General features: G+C 40.6%; 1 protein-coding gene across 1 annotated transcript in view; it reads left to right on the top strand.

Moving 5' to 3' along the window:
* Positions 1-18,413, top strand: part of ryr2a (ryanodine receptor 2a (cardiac)) — a gene marked incomplete at both ends in the record, with an annotated part of 292,426 nt that overhangs the window by 235,336 nt on the left and 38,677 nt on the right. Inside the window, 11 exon segments of the mRNA XM_080747428.1 lie at positions 323-419; positions 5,166-5,272; positions 6,887-6,938; positions 7,587-7,637; positions 8,630-8,729; positions 9,084-9,163; positions 9,853-9,929; positions 10,614-10,687; positions 15,933-16,013; positions 16,717-16,805; positions 17,055-17,183. Of these exon segments, the coding sequence (XP_080603554.1) occupies positions 323-419; positions 5,166-5,272; positions 6,887-6,938; positions 7,587-7,637; positions 8,630-8,729; positions 9,084-9,163; positions 9,853-9,929; positions 10,614-10,687; positions 15,933-16,013; positions 16,717-16,805; positions 17,055-17,183 (937 nt within the window).

The following is an 18,413-nucleotide window of genomic DNA, read 5'->3' as shown; positions in this document are numbered from 1 at the left end:
ACACACACACACACACACACACACACACACACACACACACACACACACACACACACACACTAGCACACACGCACTAGCACACACGCACATGCGCAAGCACACCTTATCGAGAACAGTGATTTGTATTGTCATGAAACTGTACTTTTTTCTATTGCAAACTTCTAATAAATTCTTCAATCAATCAAAAACAACAGGCTTAGTCTGTCCTGATATAAATCTGGCCCAAGTACAGTCAGCCACCCGCTCAGGCTCACTCACCCAGACAGCTGGTGTGTAATGTATTGTGTAAAATATGAACGGAGTGCTTTTTGATCCTCCCCAGGCACCGTGCGGTGAACCTCTTCCTGCAGGGCTACGAGAAGTCCTGGATCGAAGCAGAGGAACACTACTTTGAAGATAAACTTATAGAGGACTTGGCTGTAAGTCTTCTAAAAAAGCTAAACACTTTTAAACTACTTCAAAGGTCATCTTCTGTTAAGAATTGAAAGAATCTCTTTTCAGTCTGACAACTTCATCCAAGACTATTTGTTTTGGCCTTTCGGGCTTTCAAATGTCCTTCTTTAAAGCCCATTGTGGAGCTTCCAATACCTTTCCTTTTCTTACTTTTGTGTGAAATGCCAAGACTTGTGTTGTCTCCAGGGCATACGTGATGAGATATATTGACCCCTGTGGTAAAATCATTTAGCCCATTTACAGTGACACCCCAAGCTGTCATTATCAGGCAATTACACTGTTAACTCCTTAGTGTTCAATTAGCTCTGAAGAGTGCACCCTTGCGTGTCCGTTTGGTTCCATTTGTACACTCTTCAGAGCAGTATCTTACTGTGTATGGTGAGGAAAGGTTCAATCCAGGAAAGTCCTCTTGTGTCTCTGACAGCTGACACTTTCTACGTGTCATTCTGTCATGACATTATGGTTCATTCTCATTGTTTTCACTGTTCCCTTGATAATTAAATCATGCCTCAACATTAATGGAAACTTCAAATCGAATACAACCTTGATTATAAAGCACATTTAAAACAACAATCAAAGCATAGGAATATACATGAGCACAAAACATTATGCACAAAATAAAACGAATAAGATGAGCTCAGAAAATAAAGAAGTGTTAAGTCTTTAAAACCTTGGTGAGTTAAATGTGGAGGGGGAGGCTGTTCCAGAGCCTGGGGGCTGCAGCCGCAAATGCACGGGCGTCCCCTGGGTTTCTTGCTTGTTTCTGGTGTGACCAGCAATAACATGTCAACAGATCTCAGCTCTAACTAGGGTGTAGGCGTCCAGAGCAGAGATTCCGTTAGCCGGTATTTACCGGCCATTGGCCGGTTAAATGTTTAATTGGCCGGTAATTATAAAGTCCACCGGCCACCGTGGCCGGCTGGGAAAATGCCTCTTAGGCTATTTTATCATTTAATCTTATTATACACATAATTATTTGTCTAAAGTAGTAAAGCTACAACCATTAAAACCTATCATAATTTTAAATTTGTAGCCTATCATGTTCTGTGAGTCTGTCTGACGACAGCGGAGCTCATCGCCACTGCTGCTGCTTCATGCTGCGCTGTAGAGGTGGGACGTTCAAGAACGAATCGAGTCTTTTGAACGGCTCTTTGAAATGAACGATAGATAGCATTGTGAGCTTGTAGATCAGCTATTTTCAAATGGCAGATATGTACCTATATATGTCCGAAATAAATGTATATAGGGTTGAAGTTATTTGTAATTATAATCAAAATCTACAAAGTAACTACTAGAATGAGCCAGTCTTTTGAACGGCTCTTTGAAAGGAACGGATCCCAGAGATCCGGCTCACTTCAAAGAGCCATAAATCCCATCTCCACTGCGCTGTGTGCATGGTTACGTGCATTGGAAATATCAGAGCTTCAAGCTCACAACAAGGCGAAACGCGCCGTGCTGTGAGCTTGTATGTCTGCTATTTTAGACACGCACACGGCCTTACGGAGAAGCACACATCACGTTTCACAGCTGACAGTTCCAGCACCTTGTAACAATCAGCGTGGGTTTAGTGTTATAATCAGAACAGAACTGGGGTTCTTCCGAGGTAATATACCAAGCTGGACCCAGTAGGCCTAGACGATAATAAAAAAGGGACCCGAACTCTGTGGAATCATGGATATTATACAAGCACGCACATGACTTTCTGATCGCATGGATGTGATGCCATCGTGGTCAAAGCAACAGAGGCAAGTCAACCTTCCTTGCGCCATCATAACATAACATTAACAAAATAAAACAAATGTGTGTAAAAGGTTTAATGAGACGTGAAGCCAAAATCATATAGGCTACTAACTTATTAATGTGTAGGCCACTGTGTGGCAGGGCGCGCAAACGGTTCGCTTGAGTTGCGCGCCCACTTTAACCTATTCACTTCTTTTTTTTTTTGGCAAGCGATACCTCTACATAAGTAGATAGTTAGGATATTAATTTGTTGGAACATATTGCAATTGCATCTGTGATAAAGAGGAAGGAAGCACAGCGCAAACATAAAATGGTGTAATTATCAGTTGGGTGCACCAGATACAGTATCTCATCTGCAAACACGTATGTGACGTTCAATATAATATGGCCGATAAATTAATTGATTGGCCGGTAAAATATAATCCTGCCGGCCAAGGTGGCCGGCCCCAAAAATGCCTAGCGGAAACCCTGGTCCAGAGATGTATTTTAAACAATTGATTTTAGCTTACAGTTGGTGTAATGTGTTACGCTTTCTTAGTTCTAGTTAGATGTCTGGTAGTGTTTATGGGTAGATGTGAGAGAAAACTATTACACTAGTCTAACATGCTGAAGATAAAGGTACGGAAAAATGCTACAGCATACTACAAAATGACACCTAACTTTTCTCGGCATTGGCAGGGCATGTCACAGTCTTTAAGTACAAAACTGTTTTTTCTTCCCTATAGGTCTCAGCTTCTGAGTCCCCGCCCTCACACAGTACTCTGCCTAGCCACCAAAGCATTGTATATACAGCATTGGAGTGTTTTATCGCCTGGATCTCCGCTGTTTATTTCCATCAACGTCCAACGTGCCTTGACATAATTTGTCTGAGATTTGGCCATTTCTGTTGAGAGACAACAGTGGACAGAGTGTGTACTATCTCTCCCCAATCTGTTTGTGTTTGTAGTCGCACAGAGAGGGATTATCCACAGACAGCATTTCTTCAAAACTGACAGATTAGAAATAAGACAATATAAATGACTAAGGCGTTGCACTTCTAGCCAGTCACACACAATGTTTGGCTACAGATGAGTTCGGCTTGTTAGAAAAACATGCAGGTGCAAGAACTACTGGAAAAAGTTCTGAAAGGCACTGCCAAAGTTCTGAATTACATTATTTTGACCTGCCCTAATAGCCGAATAAAGTGTATGTTCGGTCTTGTGAGATGGTACAGCAATATACTGTAGGGTGAATCCATATTTAATGTACACCTTCATTTATCGCTTAGCCTTGAGCCTTCAAAGTTATGGTTCATGCTGAGCTTTGACTTTCAGCCTTTCTTCCTTGGTGCCAGAGGTGGACAAAGTTCTCAACCCCAGTACTTGAAGTCAAAGTAGATGCTCCTGGTCAAATATTACACATGAAGGTTGCTCAGTAGACTTTGTCCTTAAAAAGCAAACCCCCAGTACTCTTAACACATGGGTGACTAACAGGTCATTTTGACCGATTTTGAGATCGCAAAGTGCAATAACTCTCCCGTGAAGGTCTCAGAAATGTCCCCCTCCATGACTTTTCCTAAATACTCAAGACATATGTTCTCGTTTTTTTACCCCTTCTGAAACGTTTCCTAAGTATGAAATAATATACATTTATACCACTCTGACTGCATTTATCAGTCAAATTGACAGGTAAATTCTCTCCCTTTTTGCCCAGGAGAGCAACACCTCCTCCCCTGCTGCCAGCGGGGGTTCTATTAGAAGACAATTGAACTCCCGCTGGCAGCAGGGGAGGAGGTGTTGCTCTCCTGGGCAAAAAGGCCCAAATGACGCCTCTGTAATAATCCGCACACTGTTTAGAATGCTCCCCAAGTGAATTTAATGGGCAGTACAGCGTTCTGTCCTGAGACATCAGGTACATCATGTTCTCAGGTTGAAACGTTGTAATGCGTATTAAATGCACTTTGGGAGCATTTCAAACGCACAGGGCACCGATCACCTCATTTATCTAGAACAGGCAGTTGCTTTGCTATCGTTGCAGTTAAAAACCTTAGTAGAATAAAATGGCTGCAGTGGAAATAATGACACGTCATTTTCCGTACCACACTGATCTGTATGACATTTTTCCATCCAGCTTAATATGCAGAGAGCAGAAAATGAAACTTGCATTGACAACGAATGGCTGATTGTGTTTGGACGGTTTCATCACCTGACATTATTATTTCCTCTCTAACCAGACAGGTGTTTATTGCACAGAACAAGGGCGAAGAGATGGATAGCTAGATAGACACAGAGAGAGAGGTTGCTTGTCGTTGTTGTCGGGCTGGGACAGAAACCTGGTATCTCCATATTATGTTAACATTGGGGGTATAAACATTATGCTGTTGTCAGGCAGAAACCTTGTACTGTATCCAAAATGTCTTTAAATTAATGCCATTATTTCATCACACAATAGTGTTGCATACTAATCATGAAAATAGCCGATCTACAAGCACACAACGCCTCGCGATGCGAGGCGTTGTGTGCTTGTAGAGCTGCTATTTTCTGCTATTTTCACTACTTTAAAATGTTTTAAAGATAATAATAATAAGGAGTGTTTTTTGGACATACAAGGTTTTCACCCGACAGCGACAATATTATGAAATGAATGCCCTATACTTCGTCGTACAAGAGTGTCATGGAGGAAGAGAAAATAGCCTATCTACAAGCTCACAATGCGTCACATCGCGAGCTTGTATATCTGCTATTTTCATCTGTTTTTAAATGTTGAAAGTGAAAGTAGTCTCTGAAGGATTTATGTAAGGAATATTTAAGCAATCAAAAGTATTTATCAAGAGCTTGTGACTAAATAATAACTACATCAGGTCTGTCGAAAACACGGGTTCTTTCTTTTTTCTTTTTTTCAAAAAGTAACCGTTTTGGACACCCAAGGTTTCCATTCGACAGCAATGTACCGTAATTGTGTTTGTCTGTGTCACCTCGACTGACCTGTTTCAGAAACCTGGCGAAGAGGAGCCACCGGAGGAGGAAGAGGGTCTGAAACACATCGATCCACTGCATCAGCTCATTCAGCTCTTCAGTAGAACGGCGCTCACAGAGAAATGGTGGGATATTCTCAGCTGTGACCCTCCATGGTTGCAAATAGTGTTCGATTTGTGGGGGAGAAAAAAAAAACCTTCTCAACCACTAAAACCAGTGGTCCTCAAACTTTTCCGTGCCTTGCGTGGACCCCCATCTGAAATTGTTTTGTGCCAGGATCCCACAGAAGATTTGTGTTCAAAAAGTGTAAAGAATATTCCAAATACAAATTTCAATATCTTTCGAAGAAATTCAATAATAGCAGAAGTAGACTGCTCGTAGATATGCTATTTTTTGAATAGCAGACACACACACACACACACACACACACACACACACACACACACACACACACACACACACACACACACACACACACACACACACACACAGACCTTTAACCTCGTTCTAGAGGCAATAACTTAATTTCCTTGCCCTGATTCAATCTGTCAAATCACAGCACCAACACTGCTGGTTACAATCACTGCGGAATGCGATTTGAACACAAGTGGAAATCGATTTGTGAAAACAAATGCCCTAAGATCCTCTGTAATTTTTCAAGCATGTCAATGTTGCGTTTGACCAGAGGCAGAAGTATGTGACAACGATCAGCGACTATCAAACAGCATCTATTTAGTTGATTATTGCAATTACGTTGTCTTGCTACTGGGCAAATTCCTAAAGGCCAAAATCTTGTCTTAAATTAATACGTTGTTGTCTGGGGTCCCAAGGGTCTACTTCCCTTTCTTTTTTCTCTCTACATCAAATCATTTGCCTAAAATGGCCTGACCGTGTGAGCTTATAGATCTGCTATTTTCATCGAATGTTTGCCTATTGTCATAGAACGTTCGCTGATTATGACATGCCTAGAATACTGACGCTAGGGTTTATGTGGTTAAAGGCATTGTACAGATGCTATTCCGCATGACACAAAGACATAATACCTGTTGTTGTCGTGAGGGAACGTCCATTTGCAGGAGGGCGTGACGACTGTGTCCTCCCCAGCGAAGTGCCAGAGCATTACAGGGGAGGTGCGGTAATGTAAGGGACAGCCTCGTCTGAATCACAAACAAACCATAAAGGAAGTTATTGTACCACGGATTTATGCAACAACACTTGCAAAAGGGCTATACCTCTTAATTTTGGTGTCTATTATTTATACTCTGCAACTGCAGGCTCTCATGGGCATTCGTCTGTAATGTCTCTCCCTCTCTCTCTCTCTCTCCCCCTCTCTCCCTCTCTCTCTCTCTCTCGATGTTCAGTTCAATTCAAAAGGGCTTTATTGTCATGGGAAATCATACATTTACATTGCCAAAACAAGTGTCAAATAAAGCAACCAAAATCAATAAAAAAAAACAAATATATGTACAATTCACTCTCTCTCTCATTCAGTCTCTCTCTCTCTCTCTCTCTCTCTCTCTCTCTCTCTGTCTCTCTCTCTCTCTCTGCCAATGTCTCTCTGCCACTTTGTGGGCGAGACAGACACGCATGCCTTTCACACACGGAGGAAGACGATACAGGCTTCTCATAACTGTACAGACAGACGATAATAATAATAACGACATGCCCAAAATAGGTACGCCGGGTTTAATGTGGTTGATGACTTCCTGTGCTGAGTGAAGATTCTTTTCCCGTTGCAGTAAACTGGATGAGGACTGTCTCTACATGGCCTATGCTGACATCATGGCTAAGGTGAGAGTTCAATCCCTGACACAATCTGCATCGGTGTGCTTAACCATCAGTGGTGGTAAAAGTACTCGCACTTGTCTTTCTTAGGTAAAAGCATCAGTACTGCAATGTAGAAACACTCTGTTACAAGTCCAGTATTCAAAATTCACTTGAGTAAAAGTACAAAGGTATTGGCATCAAAAATGTACTTAAGAGTACCAAAGTAAAAGTACTCATTATTCAGAATGTCCCATTTCACACATTAACAATCTTTTGAAAATAGCAGATCTACAAGCCCACTCACAACGCATTGTGAGCTTGTAGATCGGCTATTTTCAAATAGACAAAGTTGAAATTGGGCTGAAGGAGTTAATGTATGTTTTGTAATAATAATTGGAATCTACAAAGTAATTTGTAACAAATAACTCATTTCAAATAATTGTAGTGGAGGAAAATGTACAATATTTGCCTTTGAAATGTGGTGGAGTAGAAGTAAAAGCAAATAATCCAGTAAAGTAAAAGCACCTCAAAAATTTAACGTGAGTAAAGTACTTGAGTAATGTACTTAGTTACTTTAGTTTACACCACTGATAGCCGTGCACATTTGCAGACTGATAACCAACATCCCTCCTCCTCCCCCTCCATCTCTCTTTCCTTTTGTCTCTCCATCAGAGTTGCCATGATGAAGAGGATGAAGATGGGGAGGAAGTGAAGAGTTTTGAAGTAGGTGGTCTTCCTATCCTATCATATCATATCTGTTATCAGTATGTCTGTGTATCGATAGCCTGACTTGGTTTGTGCATTGTGATGTGCGCCGAAAATCTACAAGCGCACTATGTATAAATCAGGCTTTAGTTGCGTACGCCACGTGTGTCTCACATGCGAGGTGTTGTGAGCTTGAACTTGAAGACTACTATTAAAACATACTGTAAATATAGTACTCTATTCTTATCTGTGGAGAAATTGCACAGAAACACTCCCATTAAAAGCTCTCTTGAGATTTGGTATGAGGACTTTGTCTTTGCTTGGATTGCTCTAAGAGTCTCTGACTCAGAAAATGGCAGTCTCATGTGTTTTTATTAGACCTGGGTCAAGTGGCTGTTGATTTATGCTTGAATGGTGCCAGAGGAATAAACGGTAATATGATCACCAAGCATACTAGACAATCACAGGCAAGTCTGAAAGCCAATTAGTGTACTTTACTTTCCTATGACTGGTTACTATTAATCTGGCACTTTATGAATTGTTCTATTGTGATAAAAACACAGCATCTCAAAAGCCAGGCTAAATAATAGAAATTACATAAAAGGTGTTAAAAATTATTAGCAAATACCTTATGACCCATTTCTTGTTGTTCTACTACTGACAACACAGTCACCAACCATCTGCTCCCATTGAAGTAATTGTCAAGGCTCCAAGACGTTTACACGATACTTCAGAATGCAGCCTTTCCGAACCAACTAAAACATGTATACAGTATTTAGATCTATTTGGTTGTACCAAATCTGGCATATTGTGTAGACTCGGGGTTGAAAAAGATCTTTTATGGTAGAGATCTTTTAATTTACCTGCATCAAATCATGTGATTAATATCTTTCTATTTGTTGAATTAGAATTTCTGGATTTACATGTGCAATTCAAAACCAGTGATCCGTACTGTGCCATACAGACGTTCTGCTACCATTCACACCGGTTTCTTATTTTGTCTCAAACAGGAGAAGGAGATGGAGAAACAGAAGCTGTTGTACCAGCAAGCCAGGTTGCATGACCGCGGGGCTGCAGAGATGGTGCTGCAAACCATCAGCGCTAGCAAAGGTTTGTTTCAGCTTTAATGAATTAAGTTAATTGCATCCACCAAGGAGCTAATGTTTTCGCACCCGTCTGTCCTGACCTGGAGTGAAATGCTAAGCGTATTTCCCTGCATTACATCACACACGCATTCACACACCGACAGTGGAGGAAACCATGCAAGGCATCAACCTGCTCACCGGGAGCAAGGACACTTCGACACTAACTCTGGGGGGGGCATGGGATCGAACTGGGAACCTTCCTTTTCCCAACATCCTGAGTCTATGCCGCCCCTTGTAAATATATGTATATATGTATGTGTGATTTCACTTATTATAGGCCTGTGTAGATGCTGAATGTGTGTCTGGGTCCTTCACACAGGGGAGATGGGTCCGATGGTGGCCTGCACTCTGAAGCTGGGTATAGCTGTCCTGAATGGGGGCAACTCCACCGTACAACAGGTATCAGTCTCATCTTTAAAATCTCACCTTTACTCTATAGTAACAGGGATTTCAATTAATATTGGTAATTGTTATTGTTTGTCTTTTTAGAGTGTATGTGTGTCCTGGGTGTGCCAAACCTTTACTATGTGTGCTAAAATGTAAGGAGAACAGAGAGCAGATATGCAACTAAAATATTTAGAGAAAACCATTGAGTGCCAAGAGTCCACACACCACGAAAATCTGTCCTTATTACATCCATCGAAGCTCTTATCAGTTGATTTAGGCTTTAGGCCTATTAGTTTAATGTTTTTGAACTTTGTAAAACCTTCGGGTGCCATGCTCAGGCTCGATGGCTACATGTCAAACATCCATAATAAGCCAACCATGTAAGCGAAGTACTGTAGGGTCAGGGTTAGGGCTAGTATTTTCTTAAAATGCTCTGTTTTTGGACTCATTTTTAGTGGACAAATAGGCAATTCTCTTTTTGGTTCTGGGTCGTATTTTATTTTCTCTAGGCAGTCGATATATTCTACGGTAATTATAATTGATTAGAATATATCTTCTTCTAGCCGAAAGAAGTAGAGGACTCAATATATTCTAATCAATGTATGTAATTGGAATGTCTATGAAGTCATTTGGAATGGTATTTTTAACTGCAAATCATACAAATAAAATGTGTATAATTTATTTTGTCTGCTCTTTGGCAGAAAATGCTGATTTATCTGAAAGACAAAAAGGACGTGGGCTTCTTTCAGAGTCTGGCTGGCCTCATGCAGTCATGCAGGTAACCTAGTTATGTTTCACAATAAATGAACTGTCAAAGGGACACTGTCCTTCTCCCATGTTGGTGAGAGCTACAGTACCATACATCATTGGATGTTGAGTCTTTTTGAGTGAGTGAGTGAGTGAGTGAGTGAGTGAGTGAGCGAGCGAGCGAGCGAGTGGGTAGGTGTCTCTTCTATCTACAAGTTTCACAATGAGCTTACTGGGGAAAAATGTGTGCTCCACTTCCTCCACACATCTGATTCAACAATGCACCAAGTAATCAACTTGCAGTGATTCAGGTGTGACAGGCCACCGGCTACAGCAGTCAGAATGAAACGGCTGAGGAGCAGGAAGTAATGCCCACCTTTCACGCAAGGGCTCGATGGGACATAGGAAGCGTGTGGATAGGTTCTATAGCATGGGTCTTCCACAGGGGATCCAGGACCCTAAGGGGGGTCTACAGTGGGGCCTGCCAAATATTTGTGTGATAGGAACTTTTTTTAATTAACCGCTTGAACAGTAACATCCCTATTCTGGGGGGGGGGGGGGGGCATTGGGATGAAAATAGCAGCTGCTTCATCTCTCTCAAGGGGTCCTTGCTCCTTGGCCTGCATGAAAAACGCTGCAGACCCCCGTTGTGTAGGATTAGCATTGTGTAACAAACACCACAGGTTGAATGGCAGTGTGTTTGTTTGTGCTCCAGTGTCCTGGACCTGAACGCCTTTGAGCGGCAGAACAAAGCAGAGGGTCTTGGCATGGTGACAGAGGAGGGATCAGGTAGGCTTCACTAAACCTCATTAAACCTGACTCATAATGTCTCTTCAAGCCAGCATCAGGTTTCTCAAATAAATCTTATTAAAGGAATATACATAGCAAGACGTTTGTCTTGCTTTGTTTTTCCTTTGAGATGGTGTGAGCACGTACACACTTCTGACATATAGTTTGCGCTGGAGCTGTCTAAGACGTCTTATGGCTCCGTATAATTGAGTTCACAGCGAGTTCACACTTTAAAAGCAGTTGGCGTTTTTGCCCGTGGCTCGCTGTAACTATTGTTTTCAAAAGAGGAGTCACATCAACGACCAGTACTTGGATGGGAAAACAAGAAACGTCTGGTGAAGACGACAGCAGATGGAAAGATAAAATGTTCTCCTGTAAAAAAAATGCATTTGCTTTATCCCATATAGCAAGAGACGTGGTTCCCATTTCTGTGGTGGTCCTTTTTGGTTCCATTGTGCTGGGCAAGATCGCAATGGCCAGTGAATATTATTTTGACACAGATCTACTCCTGATCTGCTGTCTATAGAGCACCGAAGATTTGGTATTTCTTTATATTGAAAATACCATAGGGGAATCTCAGATCCCGTAATATAAGAACTTTACAAAAATAAACAAATCAGCCCCGCGATTCTGTCAGGTACAGTGTAAACGCCTGTGTTTCACTGAAGTTGATGCTTCACATCGTCGTTGTCTGGTGGAAACCTTGTATGTCCAATATTTATCGTATTTGTAATGTATTTATCGTTTAAAATGATTCAAAACAAATTTCGCTAGTTTTGTGTAACAGTCTTGTATGATGACGCAGGGCTTTTACTTTACGAAAAAAAACATACACATTTGAAACTTGGAGATACAAGGTTTATGCCCGATAGTGACGATATGAGTAAAGGGTCATTCAGACCGGGCAAGATAAAAAATATCGTTCTCGAAGTGGACGATAGTGTCCACTCTGGACACTACAATCCACTCCCATCCACTTCAATTGAGAAATATATCTTCTATCTTTATCTTGCCCGGTGGGATTGACCCTTAAAATGGCGGGTCTGATGTGTTTATTCTTGGAACAGGGTTCCTATGACGTTATCTAAGATGAACCATGGCATGGTATTCTCAATATGAATGCCTCTAGTGGCACTGATGTCAGACTTCGGTTCTCTGTACTGTAGAAATTATGATGAGGTTGCAGACACCCTTAGTTGAAATGTATCAAACATTTTGCCGTAAAATCTTTATTACAGTGTAATTAAAAGGCTCTTGGTAGCCTTGTCAACTCATCATTATTTTTCTTACTTTGTCCTATTTATTTTTTCAAGTAGAAATCAAGTAGAAATACAATAATATGTGTTTTCTTTTTGTTCTTTACATGCATCATAATCATGTATGATTTACTGATGTACAAGTGTCTGTCCTTTATGATTTGTCAATTTCCCCCCTATATACTATATGTCTATGAATATCGCCAATGCTCACAAATACAAAAATCTTGTTTTCAACTTGAAATTTAAATGCCTTGAATAGTTTTTGTAAAGGTATAAGAATATTTTGTGGTGTGTTTTCTGAAAGGGTACACTGACAAAAAAGGTTTTCTGTACAAAATAGTGCACAATCCATGAAAATGAGCACATATTTAATTAAACAGAGTTAAGAAAAAGACAAAGTCAGTGATCAGTTATGGATTTTACTGTGCTTATTCTCCTGGTTAGAATTATGTTATGTATATTATTTGTATTTTTCTTTAGTTTTCCTTTTCCCCTTGTGATGTTATTGTGATTGTGATGTGAATTATTTATGTATTTATCTATTTTTTAAATATTTATATATATGATTTAAAAATGTCATTTCCCCCTGTGAATATGTATGCACCCATTGCACCCAAATGATGCACCCATTTTCTTTCTCAAAGTTTTAATTTTGTTTTTAAACGTCTCATTATTTTTGGATAAAGTATAATGTGTGGAGGAGTGTCAGTGTTTGCATTTCCATCTCTGTGGTAGACGAACAACTTTTTTTGTCACAATACCCTTTTATAGACTGTGATGGTATAATGTACAGGTTCCTGTTGAATCGGTCAGTCCACTTTCTTCTCTTTCTGCACAACACTATGTTTTAGTTTCCTCTCTATCGAGCAAACAACAAAATTCTGAATAAAACAAAAACAGATTTGCTCCATGTAATCTATTTGACTTCTGGCTTTTTCTTTCTTTCTCCCTTTTCTTATTGGTTTTCTCTTATTTTTTCGTTTAATGTACTGTCCTCCCCTCCTCAGTCATCAATAATGAGCGTGGTAATTATGCCTTCTGCCATTTTCTTGTTGTCTGTGGGTTGTTCCGTCTGTCTCTCTCTCTCTTTCTCTGTCTCGCTTTGGTCAGTTGATTAGCTTCTGTGTCAGTTCTGTCCAGGTCCTGAGTGTAAACCTAAAGGCCCTTACACACAGAGTCACATTTCCTCTTTTTTTTCGTATACATAAAAACAATGGTCAGCAACATTTTTAAGAAAACACACTCGCCATGACACCTCTGAAACTGCCGTCCGACGAGAGCCTGCGACGGTACGTCATTGTTTAGGTTGAACCCAGTTTTATTGCTGCGTTTTTCAGGTACGTTAAAAAAAAAAATATATATATATACCAATTCTGTAATTCTGCGTGCAAGGGCCTTACAAGCATTGACCTTTAGCCCATCATGTTTTCGTAGCCGCTTTATGTTCCTTCACTGTGGTATAGTGTTTTTTTTTTGCTGTAGCACGACGCTAACATCTCCTTTAGTATTATATTTTTTGTGAGTTTGTCCTTTTCATACAACCTAACTGACATAGAATCCTAGCCTTCTTTTGTGTGTGACATAAAAAAGGCCTACAGTAAACTAAACAACTGAGGATATGATCATGTGTAATAACGAAGACATGGTCAATTGTCGAGCTTCAAATCGCTAAAATCTCAACACATGCTCTCCGTCCGCAGCGCTAGGATGTTAGCAGCAGTAGTCATGGTCGCCCAACGTTTAACTCAAATTTTGCACCTCTGGATGTAACTGATATCTTGTAGCATTTTGAGATGGTCTGAAGTGGCAGTCTTCCGCCCCTCCGCCTTCCCCCCCTCGCCCCAACCCCTCCCCGCAGGCCTGATCTTCTAACTAGTGCCAGTTGGCTGGTTGTGCTGTCTCGATTATGGAGATGGTTATTGTGTCGATGGTTGTCTGTTGTGCAGTGTTCCTTCTCTCTCTCTCTCTCTCCCCCTCTCACTTTTATCTATCTCTCCTCCCTTTGGATTCTAGCCGTTCTTGTCTGTCCATCTAATCTCTTTGCTTCATGGTCTTATTCTCCCTTTTGTTTTCTCTGTCTCAGTCTCTCCTTTCCTCCCCTCTCCCTTTGTAAGTGGTGCATTTTGGATTTTAAAATGGCTTATGTTGTCTGCGCTGATCTGTGCAAACTGGGGTGGGGGGCGTTCTTCTCAGATATATGTTTATTACAAACCCTTCCTTCTCTCTGAACCCTCCCCCTCGTTGACTGGCCGAGCTGTGTCCTGTGATGTAGTCGGTGTCATTGTTGTGTGGTCCTCCATGTCAAAGTACATTGCTTACTTTTCACACAGAAATAGCTGCCTTTTGATCAACTCTCTCCCTTTCTTTGATGAGTTTGTTGTGACCTTTTTGTTTGTTTTTATTTCTTATTTTATTTCAATTTAGTGTTTGTATCTTCCATTCATGATTTGATTGTTGTTTCTTGTGTATTATTTGATAGTAGAAGTTAATAGTGATATAATAGGTTTTCTTTTTTCTTTTTACCACAGTTTGTCAATCATTACCACATACGTCCATAAAGACACAACTCAAAAATGTCAAATTATAATAGTCTCACTGTTTTTGTGTAAAGTGTTAACATTCTTCTCATCTGGCGTATCATTTTTAAAGAATATGTTTGAAAGTGCCTTTTATACATAATACAGCATTATATAAGTATATTGTATAATCTCCCAATTGTCAAACAAGTGCAAAGTTTAATCCCAAATCCCATTTTTAATTATACATAACTGTGTTTTCTTTTTTCAGCCAACAATATAGTTTAGTTCCAAGAAAGTGACATGGATGGTTATGTGAAAATGGATATGAATTAATAGAGCTCTAATGGTTAGATTTGAAAGTCAAATGTTTCATTTTGGAATTAAATTCTTCAGGTTCATTGCCATTCCATGTGGAACTATCAACTCGTCAGAGAACTGTGCTTGTACCGTGAAAATGGTGCAAGTTCTGCATCAAACGCTGTGAAACATGTTGCACTTTCAGGCCTGTTTTAAGAGCCAACAGATTTCTCTCTCCAACAGTCAAGTCAATCTACTGTCACACTGTCACTGACACGGTTGTATCACTGTAGTGAGTTAATCTATACATACATGTTCATCCACCTCCACATAAGTTCCTCTAACCCTCTTATATTCATTCTGTCTCTTGAACATTAAAGCAAAATTGGAATACAGTCAAAGTCAAGTCTGACTTTCCTTAAATCAAGGCTAACTTGCCTTACAGTAAGTTAAGTCTGACAACCCCTTAGTCAAGTCTGACATGCGCCCTACAGTAAGTCAAGTCTGACTTGCCTTAAGTCAAGTCTAATTTGCCTTACAAAAAGTGAAGTCTGACTTGCCTAAAGTCAAGTCTAACTTGCCTTACAAAAAGTCACGTCTGACTTGCTTAAAGTCAAGTCTGACTTGCCTCACAGTAAGTCAAGTCTGACTTCCCTTACAGTAAGTCCAGTCTGGCTTGCCTAAATCAAGTCCTGACTGTAGAATACTGCTCATTAATTTATAGCTCCTGTCATAATCACGAATGTGTGGCTCGTGCAAAATATACACGGGCAGTGTGTATGTGTGTTTGTGTGTACCTTAGAAATTACATACAGTATTATATCATACACTTTTCACAGACAAAACATTGGTGATTAACTCCCATTTACTCTGTCTCTAATGTAATACCTTAAAATCTTTTAATCTCTCTCTCTGTCTGTATTCTTCCTTTTCTTCTCTGTTGTTTTGTCTGTGCATTTCCTCTTTCGCCATCCTCTCTCTCTCTCTCTCTTTTTGGTCTGTTTTATTTTGTGTGTGTGCATGTGTGTATGTGCATGTGTGTGTGTGAGCGAGCACATTTGTGTGTGTTTGTATGTGCGTGTGGATGTACGAATATGTGAATGTGTGTGTGCGTGTGTGTGTGCGTGTGCGTGCGTGTGCGTGTGCGTGCGTGTGTGTGTGGTTTCTCAGGTGAGAAGGTGATGCGGGACGATGAGTTCACATGTGACCTCTTCCGCTTCCTCCAGCTCCTGTGTGAAGGACACAACTCAGGTGTGTTTGAGTTTAGTTTTCCAGGAGTTAAAGCTGGAGAGGAAAAAAAGGTCCCCTGTAAAATGTATTGCTGTTCGCAAAAGCGGCTGTAAACATCCACCAGCTCATTGTTTAGACATTCCGTCAGATGCACGGCACCCATCGTCCATATCCTAGCATACAAGATACAAAAGTAAAACAAATTAGTAGTTATTTAGTGGCTAGTTGATAATCTTTACTTGTAAAGACAATATAATCAGTTTTGTAATTACGGGAAAGAATATATTGCTTATATTCGCTTTAAAGATACAATCTAACTATTTCACTTTAATATTTTCCATCATAGATTAAAAAGGTAAACTCAAGTTTTACATTTTTGTCCAGTATTTGCAGATTACGGTATTGCAGTTCATGTTCAACTCATGATTAGCCAAATCACTGTCATTAAGTGAGCTGACAGTTTTGAGTGCCATCAGAGTATGCTTTTGTTTCTCTACATTTGTTTTTCTTTAGAAGTGAGAAACGATCAATTGTTTGATTAGGACTGGTTATTGAATTATGCTGTCCACAACTTATTTCATATAGTAAAACTCGTTTTGGGCACAACAAACGGAATCTAATAGCCATTTATTTTAGATTTTGCTCTTGTCCTTTGAAGTTAGTTGAAGTTTAGTTGTACATAAAACCACATCAACGTCTTGTCAACTCGATACTGTTTCTTAAGACTTTCAGAACTACCTGCGGACTCAGACAGGGAATAACACTACAGTCAACATCATCATATCCACTGTCGACTACCTCCTCAGAGTACAGGTGGGTTTATTCATTGAAGCGTTGAATTCACATTTTCATTTTGTTGGATTTGATGAAGTTGTTCTAACATTTTAAGGGTTTTCTCCACACATTGACACAGCCAGTGTGATTGTGAACACTCTTTTTATCCTCTTCATCTTAATCCTTATCTCATCCTTGTCATTTCTCCCCCTTTCCTCTTGGCCTGTCTCCTTCACTGCCTCCCTATACGTCCCCTTCTGTTTCTTCACCCTTTCCGTCCACTTCCAGGAGTCAATCAGTGATTTCTACTGGTACTATTCTGGGAAGGAGGTTATTGATGAGCAAGGGCAGAGAAACTTCTCCAAGGCTATCAATGTAGCCAAACAGGTCTTCAACACCCTCACCGAGTACATACAGGTAAGACATTAGACAATTATATATTATTTAACCAGAAAAACTCCCTAATCGGGAGATAAGCGACCATCAGGTCGCAGCGTGATTTTAGGGCAAAATGTGTAGGAGCAGTGTCCAAAAATGTGTTTTAAAAAATCGGCCAGATGGTGGCGCTATATGGGACAGATCTATGTTGATGACATGAGTGTAGACATACTGTGTACCGATTTGCGTGATTTTAGGGCAAAATCTGTAGGAGCAGTGTCTAAAAATGTGTTTGGAAAAATCGGCCAGATGGTGGCGCTATATGGGACAGATCCATGTTGATGACATGAGTGTAGACATACTGTGTACCGATTTGCGTGATTTCAGGGCAAAATCTGTAGGAGCAGTGTCCAAAAATGTGTTTGAAAAAATCTGCCTGATGGTGGCGCTATATGGGACAGATCCATGTTGATGAGATGAGTGTAGACATACTGTGTACCGATTTGTGTGATTTTAGGGCAAAATCTGTAGGAGCAGTGTCCAAAAATGTGTTGGGCCTGATGGTGGCGCTATATGGGACAGATTCATGTTGATGGCCCTTTTGGCGCCGCCCAGGCGGACGCGTGGGTACCGGCCCCGGCTCTCCCGGTCGCTCCTAGCCCGAGTTACGGCATTTGGTAATTTTTGCTCTTTTTGGGGGGTCCCTGGAGCTCCGGGGGTCCCTGGAGGGGTGGAGGTTGTGGATTGGCAGGCAAGGAGTGTATGTGCAAAGTTTGGCATATTGGGGCAAGTTACGGTGGCGGAGATATGAGTTGGGGAAAAGTGTGACGTGACGGACGGACAGACTGACTGACTGACTGACAGACTGACTGACTGACTGACTGACAGACAGACGGTGGAGGTTTTGGCAGTAACTGCGACAATAAGGCACACACAAATTTGATATTTCATCTTACGATGGCGGCGAGGACCGAATATAGGCGATCTTTTGGCTCACATGGCATGGAAAAGTGATGTGTTGTGCTTATATATCGTCTATTTTCGTATGTATAATTTATGCTTTACAGAATTGGCTTGTAACTCTAACTCGGCCTGACTATGAGGTTTTGCACATTATTTGTATTCCCTCTAAGTCTAAGGAACTGGAATTTCTTTTTTTTACAACATTGCTATTTACAACATGTCTACCAGACCAATCTCTGAAGCCCAGAAGAAAATCTTTTTAAAATGCATTAATATCGACGACTTGAGAGATGACTAGAGACACAG

Source organism: Nannobrachium achirus (genome assembly GCF_963921795.1).
Source record: "Nannobrachium achirus genome assembly, chromosome: 18".
Lineage (NCBI taxonomy): Eukaryota > Metazoa > Chordata > Actinopteri > Myctophiformes > Myctophidae > Nannobrachium > Nannobrachium achirus.
The sequence above is the reverse complement of the archived record's forward strand: the minus strand, read 5'-3'. Positions and strand labels throughout refer to the sequence as shown.